Below are 25606 nucleotides of genomic sequence, written 5' to 3'. Positions count from 1 at the left end.
GAAACCAAGAGCCCAACGCTGAACCAGCTGAGCCACCCAGGTGCCCCTATAATACATTTTTAGCAGAACAGCTTAGGTGATTCAACACAAGTTGCTTTTGACCTATTTCACTAGAAGCACTTCCAGTAAGAAACGTCTGTTAATGATGCAATATAAACTTCTGCCTTGAACTGATCTCTAAACTAGATCTGAGGGTCATTAACAGGGTGTCAGGTGAGGCTTTGCATAAACTGTGGCATTTTGATTGGCCTTCAAAGAAGGCTATTTCTACTGGGAGTAACCTAAGCAGGACAGAAATATATATGTGGGAAAACTATAAAAGAAAGCAACTGGATGCAGCAGTTCAGGAAAGGCTTGAGGGCCAGAGATTCAAATCGGTGAACAGACGTGTGGAAGGCATTTACAGACATGGGACTTGAGCTACCCAGATTATGTAGAGAGGAGGGCTGAGCTTTAAGCTCTGGGGAACTCCAACACTTAGAGATCCAGGAGCCACCAGGGGAGGGGGTGTCCTGGAAGCAAAGGGAAGAAAGCATTTCAAGAAGTTCAAAGTATTTGAGTGTGTCAATGCTGCTACAAGGTAGGGTGGGAATGAGAATTTCCCCTTATATTTATAAAGATGGATGTTCTGGGTAACCCTTACAAAAGGGTTAAGTCAACACAGTAGTTAAAACAAAAAGTCTCAGAGAAGAGAAGTGAAAACCATTCCTCAAACATGCCAGTTTGTCCCCGCCTCAGAGCCTTTACAGATGCTATTTGGTCATCCTGAAACATGTATTCCTCTAGACTGTTCTGTACACCCGTACATCCCTCCTGTCAGGATGCAAATCACCTCCTCCAAGAGGCCTTCCTAAGTAAACACCCTTCCCCACTAATTACTTTTTAGCCCCTTACACCTTGCTTTCTCAAAACAGTATATCACACACACAAGACAGTAAATCACAATACTTGAAATCTGTTACTTCATTTATTTGTTAATCTCTCCTACAAGAATACAATACATGAAGGAATAACATGTACAAACACTTTTTAAGGGCAACGTAAACATTTTTCTGGATGCATCATTCCTGAAAGATCTTCTAGTACCTGAAGATACAACCTTATTGTTTTTAAGTTTATTTATTTACTTTGAGAGACCATGCACGTGAGCACAAGCAGGGGAGGGGTGGAGAGAGAGAATCCCAAGCAGGCTCTGCACTGTCAGCACAGAGCCCGACGCAGGGCTCAAACCCATGAACCGTGAGATCATGACCTGAGCCGAAGTGGGCCGCTTAACCGACTGAGCAACGCAAGCGCCTCTGAAGATACAACCTTATTGACTACAATTCTCTGGCGGTACGAACTGTGCAATACAGCAACAAAGAAGGTCGGTAATGTTAGAATCATTGGCAACCCCCCCGTACTGCCATTCTTCTGCCACGAAGCTTCCTATAGGAACCTATATGTTCCTTGGTTATAACCCATCATGTGGTTTTTCTCACAGAACATTTTTACCTTACCATTACTTCAGAGAAAACTGTGTTTAGTAAAATTAATATTAATTAGAATTCTCACCTTCAATTTCTTGTTCACAATGGCAGAGCATACCCTAAATCCAGCTAGGTCATCCCCAAAGTTCTCAGAGAAATGAAAGTTGTAGAAAACTTTAAATCAGAGATAGCCTAGCCCACTTGTTGTCATACATGGACACCAAGACCAGTGGTCCATAATTAAAACTCCTAAACCCAGGTGGCTCAGTCGGTTAAGCGTCCGACTCCGGCTCGGGTCATGATCTCACGGTTTGTGAGTTCGAGCCCCGCGTCAGGCTCTGTGCTGACAGCTCAGAGCCTGGAGCCTGCTTCTGATTCTGTGTCTCCCCCTCTCTTTGCCCCTCCCATGCTCAGGCTCTGTCTCTGTCTCTCAGTAATAAATAAATGTTAAAAAAAATTCTGAACTCCTCAACCCAACTCCTAGCCTTTTGTAAAGTTAGAGAAAGCCGTCTGGCTTATGACAAGGGCCTAGGTAAATAACAAAGTATGTTCTAATTATTAGACAAACTTTAGAAACTAGACTTTTGTTATTTTGTAATGTACCACTTCACTCCTGGAAATTATTAGTTGAGACCTTTATATCATTTAGTGGCTCTGTGTCCAGAGTAGAAAGAGATAGGATTTTATTCTAGAAACTCTATGGGAAATACTTGCCTTAGTATCTCTAAGAAGGATACAAAAAAAACCCTCCCGGGTTTAAGTCCATATTAATAATCTGTTAATCAGTTTATAACTTGTCAGTGAAGTTCTGGCACAGCATGTTGCTAGATTAAATAAATAAGAGAATTACAATCATCATCTCTTTAAGGTTCCTTTTTGGAATATAAGTAAAATATAGTTACCATATGGTATATATTTTTGATGTACTAAAAGTATCCCTCCTACTTAATTTTGTTTTGGGAAAGGGACACGGTAAGTAGGTGTATTGAGGGAGGGGTGTTCTGGAAGATCTATTAAACCTACAGGCATGCTTTAAAAAAGCTAGAGTGGAGTAGCAGTGAAGAAGTAGAGAGTCTCCTAGAGGCATCGATGTGGACTGCTACCGAGCACATGCATGGTTAGATTCTAATAAATTGAACGATACGGAAGAGAGAAGGGGAAAAGGTGAAGTCAGTCTTAACTGTTAAAAATACTTTTCAGTGGGAGAAAAGCTATCAAATATTTATTGATTGCTTACTGTTTCGAGCACATTTCAAAGATCAATGGAATGATTCTAAATGCCCCTACAAAAACCAAAAAACAAACCACACAAAATACAAAAAACACAAAACCTCCACTTACTGGAGCTGACAGACCATTTATATTATCCAAAAAAAGTCTTCCTAACATCTAAAACAAATAATTCACTTAACAAACACATTCTGAGTGGGCACTATGTGCTAGGCACTTTTCTAAATGCTAAAGATACAGTAGTAAGTAAACCACATGGATTTTAAGTGGAGGGAAATATACTAAATAAGTAAATGGCTTAGTATTTTAAAAGTATCAGAGTTACCTTTAAAGCACTTAGACCATGATAAGTACTTTGGAGGGGGAAAAAAAAGAAAGAAAAGGAGATAAGATGTAAGAAATTTATTTGTATTCATTGTAGGTAGCCTATCTGTTTTATTATAGAGTAGATTTTATAATATAACAAGGTTCTTTTAGAATCAATATTCGCAGGGGGCGCCTGGGCGGCTCAGTTGGTTAAATGTCCGATTCTTGATTTCAGTTCAGGTCATGATCTCATGAGGTCATGATTTGTGAGTTTGAGCCCCACATCGGGCTCTGCACTGCTAGAACAGACTGCTTGGGTTTCTCCTTCTCTTTCTCTCTCTCTCAAAATAAATAAATAAACATAAAAAATATATAACCCAGGGACGCCAGAGTGGCTCAGTCAGTTAAGGGTTTGACTTCGACCCAGGCCATGATCTCACAGTTTGTGAGTCTAAACCCCACATCAGGGTCTGTGCTGACAGCTCAGAGCCTGGAGTCTGTTCAAATTCTGTGTCTCCCTCTCTCTCTCTGCCCCTCCCCTGTTTACTTGGGTGCTCTCTCTCTCTCAAAAATAAACATTAAAAAAATTATATATATATATATATATATATATATATATATATTATACATATTTTTATAAAATATATCACTTTGTAAGGTACAAAATATAACTTCATATATTTTTTAACTATTAGTATATCTCCCCTCTTAGAGTTTATTATTAATTATAATTTATTTGATATGTTCTTGGTCAAGAATATAATCTATAATAACTAACCACAAGGCCTTTTAGCTAAACACAATGCACTTTTGAATATTGCTTTATGAAGGATTTTGAGGGGAAAAAAACATGTTTAGAAAAAAAAGTGAAGGCGCGCCTGGGTGGCTCAGTCGGTTAAGTGTCTGACTTCGACTCAGGTCATGATCTCGTGGTCCGTGAGTTCCAGCCTTGCATCAGGCTCTGTGCTAACAGCTCAGAGCCTGGAGCTTGCTTCTGATTCTCTGTCTCCCTATCTCTCTGCTCCTCCCCTGTTCATGCTCTTTCTCTCTCTCAAAAATAAATAAACATTAAAAAAAAAAAAAAAGTGAAGCCCTACTAAATTGTGAAGCTTCCAACAGTGAACCAAGGATTTCAAGCACCAATGATTTTCATTTCTAAAAAACATTACACTCACTAGTCACCCCATCTAAAATTTATATGATCAAATAAAAATCAAAATAGCCTAAATCAAATGGAAATTTTGGTTATTAGTGTCATTAGTATACTAATCAAGATATAACAATGCTTGACTTTGTTTTCCTATATAACCTGAAAGGAACAGTAAAATACTAACTCTTTGGGAAGAACTCATTGCTAATTTAAAACAAAGGCATTAGTTTTACAAGCTAAAATGCATACAAACTTTCATTTTACTATGTTTCAGCTGTCTAGCACTTCTAACTTGGATTAGAAAGTTTATACGATGTGTTGAGGGAGCGTAGGGCAAGCTAAGGGCAAAGTACAGGCTAACAGTTCCCTGCCCCTGCCTGCCCCTGCCTGCCCCCCCCTCCCCCCACCAGGTGGAATATGTGTGATATTCCTCGGATACTCCCGGTTGCCCAAGAACAAAGGAAAGGGGTTTAAGTACTTGCCATGGTGATGTGGGAAACTAAGGCAAATGAAAAATTAAACTCCCTTACTGCCTACAGGCCACTGACAAGTCCTTGAAATGGGCAGAATAATCTCCCTCTAGGAGGAGCCTGGATGACGATAACACTTTGCTAGGGGCAAAAGAGAATCTTGGCTTAACATTATCCTGATGCCCCTCTCAGGAACCTGTAAGTCTACTTTAACATACAAAAATTCCTTTGGAAACGTCCTTTATCTCAACTCCCCCAAGATATATGCTGGCAAACAGACTCCAAGCTTATGGCCCCCAATATACATCTGAAGGGTCTCATGACTCAGGTTTTACTAAACATTAATATATGGTGTTTCCTTAGCAACAGCTAGCCCCTCAAGGTCCTGGAAACCTTGCTTCCAAAATTCCTTCGCGACTTGCTCTATCCCTGACCCCCTCCCAACCTGAGGGTATGTAATGGGTTACCCACCACAACCCCAATGCAGCTCTTCCGGCGCACAGGTCCTGCCCCCATGCTATAATAAAATCACCTTTTTGCACCAAAGACGTCTTCAAGAATTTTTTCTTGGCTGTCAGCTCTGGATCACCCCCCAACCATGACCCCAAAACTTCATCACAATGTAAATTAAGATTTCATCAAAATTAAGCTTACCTTCAGGCTGGCATGAGAACGCGGTTGACTTAAATCCTGAAATTTCCATTGCTCTGATCCAGGGGTCTCTCCGCCTTTCTGAGTATCTGGTGTAAGCAATCCGTCTCCAGCAGGTAATGGGAAAATCCCTAATGATATAGGACGTTCTTTTCTATTGAAGAGGGGAGAAAAAATTAAGCATTCATTCATTTTTTATTTTAATTATCATGACTATAAGTAATAAGCCTGGGCTGTCACTGGTTTAGAGTAATAACTCTTAAAAAATACTGTCTGCCTATCTAAACAAGTAAGTAGACTTACCAAAGAGAAAGGACAGTCTCAGAAGTTCAAATTAGCCCCAAGAAATTAATTAAGAAAAGTAATAACTAATAGTTTAAGAAACCTTCTAAGTTACTGATGAGTTCCTTCCCCGGGAAGCAGTCAGTGGTCTGGTTTCATAGCAACAAAAGCTACTAAATTTTCATTCCCGCTTACGTTAGCCATCGGGAAACTGGCAACCTCCTCCTTTGGAAGGAAGTACAAGCTTTGCTTCTAGACTTCCCAAATCCTCAAACCCATACCTAGATGCTTACCCAAGCTTCTTCAGGGTACATCTTTTCTGCCTAGAGGAAAATCTGTGTATAATCTAAACGAGGACTACCAATTAATTGATAAAAAGAACTCAAGAGAGTTTTAATCCTTAACAGCAGGAAAGCGGTATTTTTCTACAGAACCAGTATATGCATTCCTCTCAATCACGGTACTTATGAGAAAACCATTGTCAGTTTTTCCAAACAAGGAGGCCAAAAAATTCTATAAAAGACTGTAGAGTTTCCAGTGCTTTGTGGGAAATTTCAATGAACAAGAGTTACAATTTTAATAAGAATAGAATTTCAACTAGAAACACATCCTTTGGTGAGGCATAGCAGATTACAAATCAAAGGACTTTTTATAGGGTGGAAACCAGCCTAGGAAGAGGTCGTCCTGGGTCATTAACTCAAAAGAGAGGAAACTGGCAAGAAAGGAGACACTAAAAGTTTGGGGCCTCCTGGAACTCATACCTCTACTGGTAAGAATGTAAATTAGAATAGAAACACTAAGGCTGTAAATAAAAGCGGGAAAATACTCCGTTTTGCTAAGTTATTCTCTAAGCTCATTTTTATACCAAGAAACTTAAGCCACTTGAAATGTGCCCTCACTTAACACAAAGGATATATGCTCTTCCATTCCAAACTACAATCAAAGGATTAGTAAAACTGCCAGAACACCTTCTTAAAGACTGGATGAAGGAAAAGGATTGAGAGACTGCATTTTGTCAAAGGTGTGTGCACCAGGAAGTAAAACAGGACTTTTCTCTATTACTTATTGATCATTTCTTTACATGTGGAATACTCTTCCCATTTGATTTGGGAAAATTCAAATGCAGGTAGGGAGGACAATAAAAGGCTAGATTTTAAAACAAATTTGTTTATAAACAATCTATGAGCTTCCAGAACATCCAAACGACAAAAACTAAATTAACTACTCAGCTATTCTGTTTAGACCAGTTATTCCCTACTGCTGCCTCAGCAGTAAAGTTTTTATAAGTCTGTAGTGAAGAGACATTATTTATAATATCCTTATTGGATAACATAGGCCATATTGTACACATATACATTTCCATATATCATAGAACCTGGTCCTTCCTGAGAATGATGGATTTTTTCTACATCTTTTCTGCTTCCTTGATTTTAAAATCCCTTTTCATCAAACGATGGTGACAATGTTTAGAAAGCAAATTTTGTTTTAATGTCCATACCTGACAAAATAAAAAGTTGTTAACCTGATGTTTATCCCTCAATTTGGGAAGAATATATTTTGGGAACCAAAAATCTGAGGGTCTAAGTGCTACTTAGATAGATGACTTACTTTTTTGTTGTTGTTGTTGTTGTTAATGTTTATTTATTTTTGAGAGAGAGAGACAGAGAGAGACAGAGCACGAGCGGGGAAGGGACAGAGAGAGAGCGAGACACAGAATCCGAAGCAAGCTCCAGGCTCTGAGTTGTCACCACAGAACGTGATGCGGGGCTCGAACTCAAGAACTATGAGATCGTGACCTGAGCCAAAGTCGGACGCTTAACCGACTAAGCCACCCAGGCGCCCCACTCACTTATTTTTTAACATATCTTAATAACTTAAGCAAAAAGGTGTGAATTTAATCAGTTCAATGGAAAGTTCTCTACCCCACCCAGGAAGATAATACAGACATCATGCAAATCCATCATACTGCTAACAGAAATCAAAACACAGGCCAGGCGTTAGACTTCTCTTCCTATACGAATGACAGCACTTCATTTTCACACATATCAAGTACTGTAAAAGTATAAACCAACTGGAGGAAGGAGCCTGCTATAGATCCAAGTTTTGCTTTTCCCCTCCTGTTAACTAAGCCTATAATCCAAAATACCAGTAGAATTTGTACCTGTTTATATTGCTTTTCTTAATCATTTAGAAACTGCTCTATAGGGAGGGCATTCAGAGACCATCAAGACCTGACGATCTGGGTTATAAGATTCCAACTCTGGAAAAAATATTACTACATCCATGCCTTCTCTCCTTGTTTACTGAGAAGTTATATGAGAGTTAAGTGGAGGAAGGACATGCAATTATGCAAGTCAATCAGAATCCCACTTTTAAAAAAACACTGAAAGTTGAATGTTTGTTGCATGTTTAATACTCTACACGTTAAAGGCTCCAGTGAAACTCACAGAAGAAACCAAAGAATGGGATACAATGTGGGAAAATATCAAGTGACAGGTTTAAATGCCTGGTGTTTCCATATGCTATTACGGTCTAGAAACAAAGCCATCTTTGACTATCAGAACCCTTGTTACATTCTTTTAAAAACTGGCTTTGTTCCATATTTCCGCTTTTCAGTTGGTTATTTAAATGTTAGCTGTGTATAAATTCTCAATTAGGTTTTGAAACAGCTTTTTGGCTATACAGACATTTAAAACAAATAACCATAAATAAAATTTTTAAAGGATTGTTCAACACTCATCATGTGGCAAGCCCTAAGAAGGATGGTCTGGCTACATTATCTCATTTAACCTTCATAAGAAAATAGGAATTATTTTCCAGTTGTCAAATTAGGAAAAGTGATGCTCAGAGACATGAGGCACTAGTAATCCACAGAAGCGAGACTCAGAATCAGACCTGTTGCCCTCCAAGGCGCATGTAGCTTCCTTGGAACCTACCTATTTTCTTGACAATTTAATTTTAATATTGAAGATTTTAATATCTTTATTCAAGCAGATCATCGGCAATTTTTGCATCAAGAAACTGTTTGAATTTAGTCATAAGGTATTTTATCAATAAAATAGCTAAAGTTCTGGAAAATAGTTCTGCTACAGATGGGGTACGTGTAAGTGACTACAAATTATTTACTTGTTTGGCTTACTAAATATCTTGCAACTGATTGAAGACGAAACAATAATCTCACAATTTTTAAAACTATCCAAAGGGGGTAAGAAGGGTCCTACAGCACACAAGTGGCAGAGCATTTATTGGCAAGGCAGCCCAGCTCCAAAGCCCACTGCGCGGCACTGCCTTCTCAGAACCCAAACCTAAGACGGCCCTTTCAAATTAGTCTTATTTCAATATTCTATATATTCTTGAGTTAAGGTCTTTTTAATTTCCTAAAAGCCTAAATATACATATAAACAAATCTTTTATGTACTCAACATATAAAAGTAGTTAGATCTCTTCCGATTTTTATAAAATGAGGAAAGAAAATAAATGACCAAGTATCTAATTTTAGACCACAGATGAAATTTTAATTTCTGGGCCTTAATATTAAACATGAACTGATCTATGAATATAAAGAACACATTGAGGGAATTTACTAGTTTAATTCATCTTAATTTATCTAAATCCACAATTAGAAGTTGAGAATTTTAAGGAAACATTTAAATAATAAAAGCTACACACCATGAGCCTTCATTTAAAACCGCGCACAAAGCAGAAATCTGAACAAATCAGATGCTTTTGGTGTGATGAATTAGAAAACAAAAGGCAACCAAACCCTTAAATATCTGAAATGTAGAAGATGGTTCTCACAGGGTGCAAAGGAGAGTGAACAGCAGCAAAGCTCTGGAGATTAATGACTACCCCCACAAGCAGGCACGGATATTTGTCACCCAAGTCTACAAAGAAAGGGCACCATCTGACAAAACAATAGTGAATAGGCTTTGTAAAGCTTTCACAACTTTGATGTGTAAATAATGCAGGGAAGCTGCATTCCTGGCCTTAAAAGGTTTAAATCCTTTCACTTTAAAATATATTTTGTTTTAGAAAGAAAATATTTAAATTGTCCGGTCCTGGGAGTTATTACCAAAAACTGCAAAATTGATGCCTGCATGTTCTTCAGTCAAAGGATAACTGAACAGAATAATACCTAGAGCCTGTGTCTAATTGACTACAAGTCTAAGCATAAGAGATATTTGCCCCTAAATGCTCATATGCTAAACGCAGAGGCTGTATAAACTTGGACCCGGTGTTTTACTCTTGCTCTCCCTTTACTCTCTGAACACTGCTTAAAACAAGACCACACTGACCTTGTACTTGTGTATAAGTACAATTATGAAAATCCTTTTCGTAAGTCGGCGGTTTCCAAAGACAAAGCCGTGTCCCTAGGTGATGGCCTATAAATTACTATAAATAAGAACAGAAATCCTAGCTTCAGGCCATTTTCCATTGTTTCAATCTGCAACAGAAATGGTTACAAAGCAGACCTGTGAAGCTAAAATTTTGAGAAAAACCAACTAAACAGGGGCTTCTAAGAGAGACTAGAGTACCTGAGTATCCTTGGTAGGTTCTGCGTCAGAGCTGGCACACCGGTAGAAATAGAAAAGTGCACAAGCAGCAAAACAGAGAGAGATACTAAGATAGCAGAATTAATGACCACCGCCCCGCCAACAAAGCCAAACACAAACAGCAGCATGCATCCAGGACTCATGGCGCTGTGCTGGCATGGTGAAACACCCGAACCAGGAGGCCTACACGGGGGCCAAAGGGATATCTTTGTAGTGAGGATCTGTCATTCAGCTGCTGCCACAAAAACAATGCCATCAGCAGCAGCTTTCCACTCCATCCTGCAGCAGCCCCGAAGCGATGACGTCATCCTGCTCTCCCCTCCCCACCGCACAACCATAGAGCTGCTGCTCCTAGCATTTATGCAGCAATCTAGAGCGACAGCCAGCCTATTAACTATTTTCCTCTCCGCTGAGAGTCCTGGCTTAGCTCATTGGCTACAGTGCTTGGGAGATCTACATAATTTATTCACACTCCTCCATCAAACACCAGTCTAACCCTTTCAAACACGCCTCTGTACACAAAAAGGACTTTAAACCAGTTATACAGGAGAAATGAAAATCTTTCAGCACTCCCATAAATCAGAAAAACTTAAACCTAGTATAATCTCCATTAAGTATTACAAAACAATCAAAATACCTCGGTATGCATATGCTGCTTATATGGTATGGCTCACGATTTACCTTTTCAACAGTGAGGGCTGTTTCTATTTTTCTATGCTATTCTCTCCTATAGCATTCCAACCATAGTAGAGAGCTTTTTGAATCAGCCTAACTATTGTTCCAGGATTAAAGAACAGAGAGAAACAGAAACAAACAGATTATTTCGATTTTTCTCAAGGCAAAATGTTTAACAAAGCTTACCTAATTCTACTATGAGCTGTGGACTCTAGTTGATCACTCCCTGAGAGCTGATGAAGTTTTGTTCTTTCTAAGTGTTCCATATAATTATGGATCATCTATTTTGAAGAAAGAAAAAAAATATGCAAAATTTTAAGGCTAATATCTGGAATGAAAACAACAAGGGAAACATTTTTGTAGAAACTTATTTACCAGACTACCCACAGTTCTATGTAAAAGATTATTAAGTATGAAAAAAATTTTAATGGCAAAGGAATATGCAAATGCTTACATTTAGGGATGCTGCTATCCAAAGAAGTAGCCATCATGTTGCTTAGCATAGCAAAAACCTTTTTTTAATGTGATGTTACCAAAAGATATAATTTTGACATAAATACCACAAGTTAGGATACAGACGTTGTGGAGGCAGTGATAAGAGATCACTGATTAAAAATAATAGAGGGCATCTGAGAAATCCATGCACTAAACTGGGAAACAAAAAAGAAATTAATGTGAAACTTGAGAAGAAACTGTACCCTTCCTTATGTGGTGATCTTTTCCCATTTTACATAAAACTCAGAGTATTATCACTTTCAATTTAATTTAATTAAGTAATTTAATTTAACTTAATACCAGGATGTTTATTTCTTGTGTTTACAGACTTCATTGAGAGGATGCTAAAATATTTTCTCTTTTGTTTGATTGTTAATTTATTGGTATCACTGTTTGATGTAATCATCTATAATAATAGCAAGGTAAATGAAAAATCACAGCATTTTGATTTTAAATCTTGGATAAGGAGCCATAAGATAGACAACTGAATATGTTCAAGGGTATCAAGTATATAAACTGCCAAGAAATCCAGTATTTCTATTTAATTTTTGGTCATCTATAGTTTCACTTTTAAGAAACCTAAATCTGGGGTGCGTGAGTGGCTCATTGGTTAAGCAACCAACTCTTGATTTCAGCTCGGGTCATGATCTCACAGTTCCTGAGATCAGGTCCCGTTTTGGGCTCCACACTGCCAGCGTGGAGCCTGCTTGAGATTCTCTCTCCCTCCTCTGCCCATGCACAGTCTCCCTCTCTCTCTCTCAAAAATAAATACGCTTTGAAAAAATTTTTAAAAAGAATCCTAAATCTGGCATTAAAACATGTAAAATGCAATTTTAATCATAAACTCAAAAGGCCTTTGCTAGATACTAATGTGCTATGAATAAGAAAAAATGAATTTAAAGGAAAAAAAAGGTACGTTAGCAATCTAAAGGAATGTAAATTTGAAAAGTAAACAAGAAAAGGTTACTGTCTTTCTGAGGACCCCTTGAATTCTTAAAATTTGAATGTTCTTTGAATGCTTGAAAGCATGGAACAACTTTGTAAGCTTCTAAACTTTAGCTGTTATGATCATGGATTTCATCTCAACTATAACAAAATATGCACTGTAGCACATTAAAAGGATAACTATTGAAAGAAAAGAGATTTTTAACAAATTTATAAAATTTCTGTTTAGATTTTTTTTTAATGTTTATTTTGGAGAGAAAGAGAGAAAATGGGGGAGGGACAGAGAGAGAGAGAGAGAGAGAGAGAGAGAGAGAGACAGAATCTGAAGAAGTCTCCAGGCTCTGAGCTGTCAGCACTGAGTCCAACACAGGGCTCAAACTCAAAAACGGCAAGATCATGACCTGAGCAAAGTTGGATGTTCACCCAACTGAGCCACCCAGATGCCCCAAATCTACAAAATTTTTAAAAAGCACGTTTTATTGGGAAATTTTTACTTGGCATGCATGTACAAAAATTAAGAAATATGTAAATCAGCTTGAAAGTGTTATTTACTTCAAATAAACAAAAGGTCGAACTGATGCATGAATTAAGCAAGTAATCTGTCAAATCAAACATTATAAAAGAATTAATCAGGGATTAATTGGGTGGCTTAGTCACTAGAGCATCCGACTCTTGATTTTGGCTGAAGTCCTGATCTTGTGGTTCACGGGATCAAATAAGAAAAAATATTGAGGAAATTAATCAGCTGCTTCCCAATTAAGACTAGTCTAAACAAGAATTATTTTGGGCAAAGAAAAATTAATGTAGAATTACAGGGATATGGTATATGGAAGCATTTTTTTTTTTTTAAGTAGACATTAGGTTCCATCCAGAGCCCAAAGCAGGGCTAGAACTCATAACCCTGAGATTAAGACCTGAGCGAGATCAAAAGTAGGACACTAAACTGAGCTACTCAAACGCTCCTGAAAGCAATTTTTAAAGTTTTAAATTTAAACACACTTTCCATTTTTTAACATTTTATTTTTTAGAGAGAGAGCACAAGTCGGGGAGCAGCAGAGGGGGAGAGAGAGAGAGAATCCCAAGCATGACCTGAGCTGAAATCAGGAGTCAGACATTCAACTGACTGAGCCATCCAGGCACCCCCTTTTCTATTTTAAATGTACAGATTTTTCTCTTTAACCTCATTTAAGGAACATACTTGCAGAAATACAGTTTATGATTCTGTGTCAGCACATCAGAAATAATGAACTGTTTTCTTTTTGTATCACAATGAACTTTAAGGAAAAAAAAATGAAACTAATATAACAAAGTGATGATTGGGCCAAATACGTAACAACTTAAATTTTCAAAAGATTTTAGAAAACCTAAGTTGAATTCTTATATACCAGAGAGTAATCATATGCAACTGATTAACTCAGATGAAAGAATCTGTTTCCCTAAGCATTCAGATGACGAAAATAGAAACCTCCCCTAGACTGCCTTTAGAGTAATCTATTTATTCAATATAGAAAAATAAAAATTATAAATGCAAAGACAGAATCCATTCTACCCCCGCCCTCAAATAGTCCATTCTATGGATTGACTCTTAAATGATTAAATTTAAATAGTTTTTCATTTATACCATGTTGAATTATTTGTTTATACATAATGTTGAATTCTAAACCTTCTTCAAAAGACTGACCCCTTCTTCAAATGATATATCCCAGATATATTAGGTATTCTGTATAAAGTACAGAATAATAACAAAATGGCAGCTAACATTTATTGAGCACAACTCAGTCAGTGCATTTACAGCTACTGTTTCATTTAATCCTCACAACAATATTACAGTTTTATAAACTCCAACTTATGGTTAAAATAACTTGCCCAACCAATTTGACCACCTAGTTAATGATCAACTGTGTTCTAACAGCCATTAGCTAGTTGGCTTTAGGGCCAAAACTCAGGTCCCTCTGACACAGTGGACTTAAGAAGTTAAGCATTACAGGACTGGTTTTGTATTTGCCCTTTTAGTCAATTTCCTAGGCAGGCGATAAGCTCATTGTTCTTTCTTCCTCACACCCACAAGAAAACCCCACACCCTAAAGCATTTCCTGACATCTAAAATAAAATATGCACTATATTCTGTAAATGCACCAAAAAAGTAGAAAAAATAAACTGCACATAAAAATCTTGATTCTAATTACAGGGCTTCACAATATAGCTCTGTTTAAAAAAAAAAAAAAGTGAGTGGGAGGGTAGGATCAGTGCTGCCAGACAGAAGAGAGAGGTAAGAAAGTAAAAGAAGACATGCTTTAGATAACCTACTATTGGGTCCACTGGCCCTATCCCTCCTGATCTCATTAGCTGTAATTCTCCATTTTCTCAGGTAAGCACAGTAATTCACACATATTCAGAAGTCGATTCAGCAACAAACAATAGGGAGTCATGAAGAAGGATCCCAAGCACACTGTCTGGAAAATCCTAAATCCCTACCACATAGAAACATCACTACCGAGGTTGACTGTCATCTTGATCTTGGCTAAAACTGAAAAGTAAGGCAGTAAGCGAGGTTTTGGAGACAAGTGGCATGTATTCCTCTAATCGTGGTGTCGTGAATCTCTCCATATGCAGCCCAAGAATCATAGATCTATACCTGCAAAGCCACTATTCTTAAAGTTGTTGCAATGCCATAAGGCAAAGAGGCACAGAAAAATTTCTAGTGTTTTTAACATTTATATGTTCCGTACCTAAAAGTGTTATTGAAAATTCAGGCAGGGGCACCTGAGTGGCTAAGTCAGTTAAACTTCTGACTTTGGCTCAGGTCATGATCTCATGGTTTGTGAGTTCGAGCCCCACATCGGGCTCTGTCCTGACAGCTTGGAGCCTAAAGTCAGCTTTGGATTCTGTGTCCCCTTCGCTCTCAGCCCCTCCCCTGCTCACGCTCTGTCTCTCTCTCTCAAAAATAGGTAAACGTTAAAAAAAATTTTTTTAATAAAAAAGTAAAAGAAAATTCAGTCAACAGGGGCGCCTGGGTGACTATGGTTTCGGCTCAGGTCATGATCTCGCCATTTTGTGGGTTTGAGCCCCACAGTGGGCTCCACGCTGACAGCATGGATTTTCTCTCTCTCTCCCTTTCTCTCTGCCCCCCCAACTCTGTTTCTGTCTCTCTCAAAATAAGTAAATAAACTTAAAAAAAAAAATAGAAAGAAAGAAAGAAAGAAAGAAAGAAAGAAAGAAAGAAAGAAAGAAAGAAAGAAAGAAAAAGATTGATTCAGGCAACAGAATATGAAGACATAGGTTCAAATCCAGTCACATACTAGCATGGAATTTGGAACAAATCACTTCATATTCCCTTTCTAAACTTCAATCTGTAAAGTGGGGTGGATGATGGGAGTTTGGCCACAGGATGAAATAAGAATGCATTTAAACACTCCCTGATGTAACACCAGAGTTCAAGTTTTGGGTAACTAATATAAGAGTATGTACACATGTGTCCCAAGTGCCTCACAATTACTTAATGTTTTTATTTCCTCCACTGCCCTCTTGAAGGCAATATCTTCTTTTAAGTATATTCAGTAATTGGTACAAAATTTTTGATTTGTTTAGAGAGAGCAGTTATTCACGTTATAAAAAGAACCATAGGAGATTTCTCTTAGGCAGAAAACAAGGTATTTGATAAAAGTGCTATTTTTTTTTTAAGTTTATTTGAGAGAGAAAGAGAGAGAGAGAAGAGGAGGGGCAGAGAAAGAGAGAGAGAGAATCCCAAGCAGGATTGCGCTGTCAGCACAGAGCCTGACGTGGGGCTCAATCTCACAAACCCTGAGATCATCACCTGAGCCAAAATCAAAAGTCAGACTTTTAATCAACTGAGCCACCCAGGCACCCCAAAAGTGCCTTAAATTTAAACAATTCTTTTATGTGAGCATAAAAAAGGTTACCTTAGTTGCAAGTGATAGTAAAAAAATAAGGTTAAATCCTTCAAACTTCCTTTCCCTGAAGGTTTCCAGAATTTACCTTCAGGATATCTAGTTCATTAGCATAGAAAGCTATTTTTAATTGCTAAATTAATAATGGCATTTCTAGTACAGATGTGCAAACACAGGAAAATGTGGTCTAAGGCAGACAGACCCATATTTCAGAGCAGCTACATCTGTGTTACATAAGCCTTCCTGAGGGCAGAGCAAAATAAGAGGAGCCTATCAGGGCAGAGGAAAAGAAGTTGCTTATGATTGAGGGAGGGGACCCCGTGGGGAAAGCTGTGTGCTACATGTGAAACCTGTCTTAGACACTGGACCGGCCCAACTCTAACTTGGCATTTAAGATCTTCCTGAGATCTCTTTTTCTTCCTAGAGTGTCATTCTCCGAAGGAATAGAGAAATAGGAAACTTATTATATCTTTTCATTAGAAGTTAAGATGTCAGACTTTTTTCTGTAGGAACATATCTTCACTTTTATTAAATAAATGAGAAAAATATGAAATTTCACTTCACAGTATTTTTTTTAAACCATATATTCATTTTATACATACTTCAATTTAACAGTCCTCAATTATTACACAGGTTAGAACATCGACGAGAAAACAAAATGATTGTTCATTATTCATCACTATCGATTATCTGTGGCAATAAACATATTCCCCCAAACATATTTCTATTTTTTAAAGTTTATTTATTTTATGAGAGCGAGAGAGAGAGGGAGACAGCGCACATGTGTGCTGGAGAGGGGCAGAGAGAGAATCCTAAGCAGGCTCCATGCTGTCAGCACAGAACCCGACATGGGGTCCAGTTCCACGAACCCCAAGATCATTACCCGAGATGAAATCAAGAGTCAGCTGCTTCACTGCCTGAGCCAGCCAGGCACCCCAAACATATTTCTAATTATAGCATTGATGAGCACTGCTGGTTGTTCAGGCACTCGTCTGGTGTAAAAAGAACCAACAACAAGATTACCCATCAACTGGTTTTGAGTAGTCTTAGTATCCACCAAATGTCATCTTATTAAATGTGGGTGTTTTTCACACACTGAAAAGGCTGCTGCTTAAGCTATTCCTGTCTTCTCAGGGCTCCACGGTTCCAGCCCTCTGGTTCCAGCCCTCTGTGGCCAATCTTTTCCCCCCATCACTGAGTGTCAATTCTTCATGTGTGGCTACAAAAACTAAAATCGTAATAATCAAACCTGATATGTCAGAAATTCCATCCTCTCCTCAAGAAAGTATTAAGCACATTATTCCAAAGCAAATGAAACTGGACGCAGTGGGGTTTTATCTTCCTTAAAAGCAACAATATAGGTTCCCACCACAGGCAGGCTAAGAGATCACAAACTAGTGAAAGAAAAATGGAAGCTGAAAATTGGAACCATCTGCATCTTGGGAGAGATTTCGATGAGAAAGGGGAAAAAAAGAGGGTTACTTTTTTCATATAACCAACAATGCTTGGGTCTATGAAAAGTCTATTTTATTGAGGCTTGTGAACCCCAGACTGACCATGAAACACAAAAATCATTTCCATGTTAAGGAGACTGTAACAACAACAACATATGAAAGGCTGACAGAGAATCATAAAAAGGTTAAAAAAATGCTCAGGTACATTTTCTTATTTGCATTGGAGAGATTATGTGCTAAAGTTATTAATTTAAAATAATGAAATTTCATGCAGAAAACCTGTTTTAGAGTCATTCTGATTTAATACACCATTTGTGTTCATGTTATTTGTTATGAGCTTAGTGCAAATAAGTCCTTTATACTGGATTACAAATACAGAAACTCTTACCAATAATTTACCAATCCATCATATCCCAACCGGTAACAAATTAATTCTGTCATATTAGCATCATGTAGACTTTTTATTATGCACATATTAGCCAGCCAAAGAAACAACTATTGGAACTGTCAATAATTGCGTTATTCTGTGGCACACTAATTCACATGAAAAGTTAATTCCAGATTAAAAACAAAAAACAAAAAACAATAAAAGTCAACATTTGGTAATGAGGTAAATACTACAGGAAATTTAATGTTTTCTGGACATAATCCCCCCAAAATTATACCAGCTCACTTTCAAAGAAAAATCAAGACATAATTTCTAAGGTTAATTGCTTTATTTAAATATTAGCATGATAAGAACCCAGAAACCCACCTCAGTGTGTCTCTGATGTAATGCATTATATTCCTTCTTCAGTTCTGCTTCTCTTTCTTCAAGTCTGCTAACTGAAATTAAGATACATATATTTAATCAGAACAAAATATAAGAAATTTTCTTGAAAATCCCATCTCTAAAACCTGGAATAGATTATCCCTAAGTCTTAGCAACTTTAGGACTCATTGCTTCTCAAAATCAAGCTCATTTCACCATCCTTGATAAATAAAACTTTCAGGTACGGAGGATAAACTGGCTTAAAAAAAAAAAAAAGCCCCTATGGGGCGCCTGGGGGGCTCAGTCTGTTAAGCATCTGACTTCGGCTCAGGTCATGATCTCATGGGTTCATGGGTTCAAGCCCCAAGTCAGGCTCTGTGCTCAGACCCTGGAGCCTGCTTCAGATTCCGTGTCACCCTCTCTCTCTTCCCCCCCCACCCCCGCTCTCTGTCTCTGTCTCTCTCAACAATAAATAAATGTCAAAAAAAATTTTTTTTAATTTAAACATCAAATTGCTTCTCCTAATATACAGATGTTTATAAAGTCATCCCACGTACATAAGTTTTCAACATGATACAGAATTCTCTTTCAAAAGTACTTTACAAATCCCCTCATAGAAGTTTTAACTTCTATGGTCCCAAATCATTGATTTCTAACATTATTCAAGCTCTTTTCCACTACTGAGCAGTATGCGAAATCATCATTGTTTACAAGTACTTTTTCTGCTTCAGGTCTTAATTTCAGGGACTCATCTTCTTTTATTTAGCTCCCCCTGCTGGAGTTTGTGCGTGGCACTGATTTGGGGCAGTGCTCACAGAGTACATCTTTACAATACTTTTTTTTTTTTTTTTTAAGTTTTAGATCCTGAGATATAGAATATTAGGACAGGATTTCATAGGAAATAATGGTATCAGCCAGGATTGATTCTGAGAGAAGGTGGAGTTCAAGCAGGACCACAAAGAAATTAAATTCCAGTATTCAGGACAGATGGTGATGAGAATGTACGGGCACCGTTACCACAGGGAAGGGGACGCAAAACCACGACGGTGGCGAGGCAGAGGGGAGACTGGCCAGCCCAGAGCAGCCCGTACTAGCTAAGGAGCAGTGAGGGACAATCTGATGGGGAAAAATAAAGCTGGTGCCACAGGAGCTTGTCAAGATACTCATTTAAGTCTGTTTAAAAGACAGATTAATTGGAAATGTTCTGGTGTGAGGGAGGGTCAGCAAGCTGCAGACACGCAAGGCCACTCGGAAGCCGCGGCCTGTAACCGAGGCAGATAGCTGTCTGAGTAACTACTACGAACCAGAACAGTGCACGCACGAAATGTTTGCCTGCACCGAATGTTCACACGGCGCACCCCAAACAGCGCCTAACTTGTGCTGCCAGGACCCTCATCTCTGGTTTGTGCGTTTTTACTTGCCACCTTTGTTTGAATATCTTGAAAATGTCATTAATTAGAGAAACTGTAGGCCTGTGGCTGAAAGCAATGATAAGCAAGCTTGTAATGCAGAGGTATTGTGATAGCACAGTAGATATCGAAACCATAATAATTTTTAGTGCTGCTTCTGTGATTTTCATTTACACACAGGAAATCCAAGCAAATTATAGATATTTAGTTACAATTTCAAAAATGTAAAATGTAAATGTAAAAGTGCAAAAAAATGTAAAAAAATGTAAAAAATGTAAATGTTTTCTACTATTTTTTGTCAATTAAATTGATCTAAAACCTTAAACCTGAGACTACTGGGTGAACCTTAATCTTTTTTTTTTTTTTTAAGTTTTTATTTATTCTGAGAGAGAAAGTGAGACAGCCCATGTGGGGGAGGGGCAAAGAGAGAGGGGGAGAGAAAATCCCAAGCAGGGTCCTCACTGTCAGTGCAGAGCCCAATGCGGCACTTGAACCCACGAACTGTAAGATCATGACCTGAGCTGAAATCAAGAGTCAGACAATTGACCGACTGAGCCACCCAGGCGACCCAAACCTTATCTATTTTTAAGTGTTCATCTGTGTTTATCAAGATCTTCTTGGTATTGTGCAACAAAACTAAAATTGGAGGTTGAGTCTGAAGTAAAATTTCAACTATCATCCATAAACTTCTAGTTTAAATTTGTGCCCAACAGTACAGCCTCATTATTTTCATCAGCTCACTCGACATGAATTCATAAAACAGATTGATATCAGCATCACCACCGCTACTAATAGAAGCTAACATTTTATAGTGCTTATTACGGACCATGCACTGTCCTATGTGCTTTCTATACACAAATTTATTTGAGCCTGACATGAACCTTCTGATGAAGTATTAATACTACGTTCATTTTGGAGATGAGAAAACTGAAGCAAACAGAGGTTAAGCAACTTGTCCGAAGTCACACACAGTTAGTAAATGGCAAAACTAGAAGATTCCTAATGGAGGAGTCTGGGTCCAGAATCTGTTTTTAATTACCATGCTATGTTGCCTCTCAAGAAATACTCCTTTTAATCTGTTCATATATCGGAGACTACTTTAAAATTTCACTTGGGGGAAAATTGTATAGACACTGCTCCTTTGGCTTCAAACAAAAACACCCTCCATTCTTATGGAAAGAACCTAGTCACAGACACTATGGCTGAAAGGTATCAAACTGCCAAGAAAAATACGGCTCTAACTTTATTAATCATCAGGGAAAAGCATATTAAAACCAACATGTAACACAGTCGTTGCATGCCCATCAGAACAGCTAAAATGAGAAACACGATACACCAACCAACTTCTGGTAAGAATAAGGAGCAAGGTGGGACTCTCATATACTGCTGTGGGAATAAAAACTGGTAGACCCGATCTGAACACTGTTTGGCAAGATTTGATAGAGTTGTCTATTTGCCAACCCCATGACAAAACAAGTTCATTGCTAGGAAATGCATAAGGCATTTTTAAAAAAAATTGTTTAATGTTTATTTTTGAAAGAGAGAGAGAATGCAGGTGAGGGGCAGAAAGAGAGGGAGACAAAGGATCCAAAGTGGGTTCTGTGCTGACAGCAGACAGCCTGATGCAGGGCTCGAACCCAAAAACCGTGAAATCACGACCTGACCCAAGGTTGGACGCTCAACTGACTGAGCCACCCAGGCACCCCCAACCTAAAGGCATTTAAAACAATGCTCGAAGCAGCATTATTTGTAATAATCCAAACCTGGAAAACAACCCGAATGTCCATCAACAGCAGAATGGATAAACATTCCTGTACTGGAATACTATTCAACCCTGAGAATGAAGAACTCATTTGCACACATCATGGATGAATATCACACACACGAGACTGAGGGAAAGAAGGAGAAGCCAAAGAATACAAAGTTCAAAGACACACTGAGCTAATCTGAAATTAATCTGAAGTGTCAGAAATCAGGGTAGTGGTTACCTTTGGGGAGGAGTTAGTGACCTGATTAATTTACTGTGTGTACAATCCCACCCTACCCTAGTCCAAATACAATGTACACCTACTCACATAGGTATTTTCTTTGACTTCAATACTTATTATTCTCTATGTTATCCAACAACTTCTGTGAGTTCAACATCTAGCAGAGGATTTAAACAGACTATTCAGAACCATTACAAACAAATTGTGCCAATTTTCCATTAAAATGTATAAGGAGAGGTGCCTGGGTGGCTCAGTCAGTTAAGCGTCCAATTTCCGCTCAGGTCATGACCTCACCATTTGTGAGTTCAAGCCCCACACTGGGCTCCGTGCTGAGAGCTTGGAGCTTGGAGCCTGCTTTGGATTCTGTGTCTCCCTCTCTCTCTGCCCGTCCCCCACTCATGCTCTGTCTCCCTCCCTCCCTCTCTCTCTCTCTCTCTCTCTCAAAAATAAACAAACATGGGGCGCCTGGGTGGCGCAGTCGGTTAAGGGTCCGACTTCAGCCAGGTCACGATCTCGTGGTCCGTGAGTTTGAGCCCCGCGTCGGGCTCTGGGCTGATGGCTCGGAGCCTGGAGCCTGTTTCCGATTCTGTGTCTCCCTCTCTCTCTGCCCCTCCCCCGTTCATGCTCTGTCTCTCTCTGTCCCAAAAATAAATAAAAAAAAAATAATAATAAAAAATAAACAAACATTAAAAAAAAATTTTTTTTTTTAATAAATAAAATGTACAGGGATATGGGGAATGCCTGGGTGGCTCAGTTAGTTAAGCGTCAAACTCTTGGTTTCGCTCAGGTCATGATTTCACAGTTCCTGAGTTTAAGCCCCGCAACAGGCTCTGCATTGACAGTGCGGATTTTCTCTCTCTCTCTCTCTCTCTCTCTCTCTCTCTCTCTCTCTCTCTCCCTCTCCCTCTCCTTCTCCCTCTCCCTCTCTCTGCTTCTCCCCTACTCTCACTCTCTCTCCCTTTCTCAAAATAAATAAATAAACTAAAAAAAAAAAAAGTATAGGGAGATGAGCAAAATGTTACCAGAATGGAGAATTATAAAAAGAAAGAAAGAAAAAAGATGGGCATCATGGGAAAATACATTGGAATCACCCACTTGAAGGTCATATTGGTGATATCTAATAAAATAAGCGATGTATATATCCTTTGACTCAGCACTACTACTCCTACTTACCCCTACAGAAGCACAGCAAAGCCCAAAGATGTGAAAATGGATGTTCCATGCAATACATTTTATAACAACTCCCAAACAGGAACCAAATTTGTCATTAGGTGGTTGGTGATGTGAATTATAATAATCATACAATGGGCACGACGTGGTGGCTTTGCTACTTCCTAGCTATGTTACCTTGCATATATCAATCTCTCTGGGCCTTAGTTTCCTTACTTATACTCGACAAATAATGATAGTACATTAGAGCTGGTATCAGGAATAGCACCTGGCACACATGTGTTTTTCAAATTCAGCAAAGGTACTGTTAAAAGGAATGCGCTGTATACACATGTGCTGACATGGGGTGGTGCCTAGAACTGAACGGAAGGGTGTTGAATGTACATTGCTATATCTTAAAATAAAAAATAAAGGTGGAATCCTCATCCAATAGGATTGGTATCCTTATAAAAGCTCTTTTTCCCCATACATGCAAAGAGAAAAGACCATATGAAGACACAGAGAGAAGGCAGCTATCTGCAAGCCAAGGAGAGGGACCTCAGAAGAAAGCAAACCTGCCAACACTTTGATCTTGGACTTCCGGCCTCCAAAACAGTGAGAAAATAAATCTCTAGGGTATTTTGTTGTGGCAGCCCTAGCAGAGCAATATAGGAAACGAAGCATCAACGTCACCTTGGAAAGAAGCTTGAAGTTTGTACAAGTGATGTGGACAGAGCTGGGCTTAAAGCTTACAGAAACAGGTCCTCACTGGTTTGATGGCAATTTGCTTATCAATGTTGGTTTGGCTTTGTTGCAGTGTATTACTACTTAACAACAAGACCCTGTGAAAGGAGATATAAAACCCCAGTATACCATGATTGCCAGAGATTTCCTACATTTACCTTAATGAACATGACTATTATTGAAACTGGCTTAGCTTCATCTATAAATATTCCTTAGAAGTCCTATTAATCATTTTGCTCTCCCTTAAACATTTTGGATTATCCCTATCTATACTTTCTTAAGCCTCCGCCCACAGTTTTCTAGCCCATTCGGGTTTCTGCTTAATTGATTTCCATTTGACATCACATTCTTACTTTTGCCTCAAAAATAACATGTGATTATCAACCCATTTTCTAACCACCTCTTTCAAAATATACTTACTAATCTCATAGAAATTGTCCATTTCTATTTTTCTTAGCATACATCATACAAAAAAAGGCATTTAGGGGCATCTGGGTGGCTCAGTCGGTTGGGCGGCCGACTTCGGCTCAGGTCGTGATCTCCTGGTTTGTGAGTTTGGGCCCTGTTTCAGGCTCTGTGGTGACAGCTCAGAGCCTGGAGCCTGCTTCGGATTCTGTGTCTCCCTCTCTCTGCCTCTCCCCTGCTCGCTCACTCTCTCTCTCTCTCAAAAAAATAAATGTCAAAAAATTAAAGAAAAAAAAGGCATTTAGCACATGCAAACTACATTTGGTTACACATGACTTGCCCCTTACCCTGTTTGTTATTTTTATTAATCAACTTTCTTTTTTTTTCAACTTTATTATTTTTTTTTAATGTTTACTTATTTATTTTAGAGAGGAGAGGGGCGGAGAGAGAGGGAGAGAATCCCAAGCAGGCTCTGCACTGTCAGCACAGAGCCCAACATAGGGCTTGAACCCACAAACCTCAAGACCATGACCTAACCTAAAATCAAGACTCAGACACTTAACCAAGTAAGCCACCCAGGTGCCCCTCAACTTTATTTTTTATAGCAGTTTTAAGTTCACAGCAAAATTGAGTGGGAAGTACATAGCGCCCATATACCCGCCTCCCCCCACCTGCCACAACCTCCTCCACTATCCACATCCTGCACAAGAGTGGTATGTTTGTTACAGTCAATGAACCTACACTGACACATCATTATCACCCAAAGTCTATATATAATGTACATTAGGGTTTACTCTTGGTGTGGAATATTCTACAGATTTGGACAAATATATATGACATGTAACCACCACTATAGTTTCATAAAAATAGTTTAACTGCCTTAAAATTCCTGTGCTCCACCTATTCATCCCTCTCCTTTAACCTTGGCAGCAACTGATCTTTTTTACTGTCTCCATAGTTTTACCTTTTCCAGAATCTCCACAGAGCTGGAATCACACGGTATGTAGCCTTTTCACATTGGCTTCTTTTATTCTGTAATACGCATTTGGGGTTCCTCGGTATCTTTTCAGGGCTTGATCGCTCATTTCCTTATTTTTTAAATTTATTTTATTATTTTTTAATTTTATATTTATCGAGAGAGAGAGAGAGAGAGAGCAGGCAGGAGAGGGACAGAGAGGGGCGCCTGGGTGTCTCAGTCAGTTAAGTGTCTGCCTTCAGCTCAGGTCATAATCTCACGTTCATGGGTTCAAGCCCCACATTGGGCTCTCTGCTGTCAGCACAGAGCCTGCTTCAGATCCTCTGTCCCCCTCTCTCTCAGCCCCTGCCCCACTCACACTCTCTCTTTCTCTCTCTTAAAAATAAATTAATTAATTTAAAAAAGAAAGAAGAAGGAGGAGGAGGAGGAGGAGGAGGAGGAGGAGGAGGAGGAGGACACAGAAATCCCAAGCAGGCTCTGCACTATCAGCAAGGAGCTCGACATGAGGCTTGAACCCACAAACCACAAGATCATGACTTGAGCCGAAACCAAGAGTCAGATGCTTAACCAACTGAGCCACCAGGCGCCCCTCCACC

The 25606-nt window shown here is 38.8% G+C and overlaps 1 protein-coding gene across 1 annotated transcript in view; it reads right to left on the bottom strand.

The window, feature by feature from the left end:
* Nucleotides 1–25606, bottom strand: part of SPAG9 (sperm associated antigen 9) — a 133418-nt gene that overhangs the window by 62736 nt on the left and 45076 nt on the right. The window contains exons 3-5 of the mRNA XM_047081026.1: nt 18343–18413; nt 10973–11067; nt 5280–5430 (exon numbers count right to left, since the gene is read on the bottom strand). Of these exons, the coding sequence (XP_046936982.1) occupies nt 5280–5430; nt 10973–11067; nt 18343–18413 (317 nt within the window). The remainder of the gene's footprint in view (nt 1–5279; nt 5431–10972; nt 11068–18342; nt 18414–25606) is intronic.

This window comes from Lynx rufus, unplaced genomic scaffold (genome assembly GCF_022079265.1).
Source record: "Lynx rufus isolate CCGP_SWC_20201006 ecotype Redwood Valley unplaced genomic scaffold, mLynRuf1.p SCAF_18, whole genome shotgun sequence".
NCBI lineage: Eukaryota > Metazoa > Chordata > Mammalia > Carnivora > Felidae > Lynx > Lynx rufus.
Note: the sequence above shows the minus strand (reverse complement) of the source record. Positions and strands in the feature narration are given on the sequence as shown.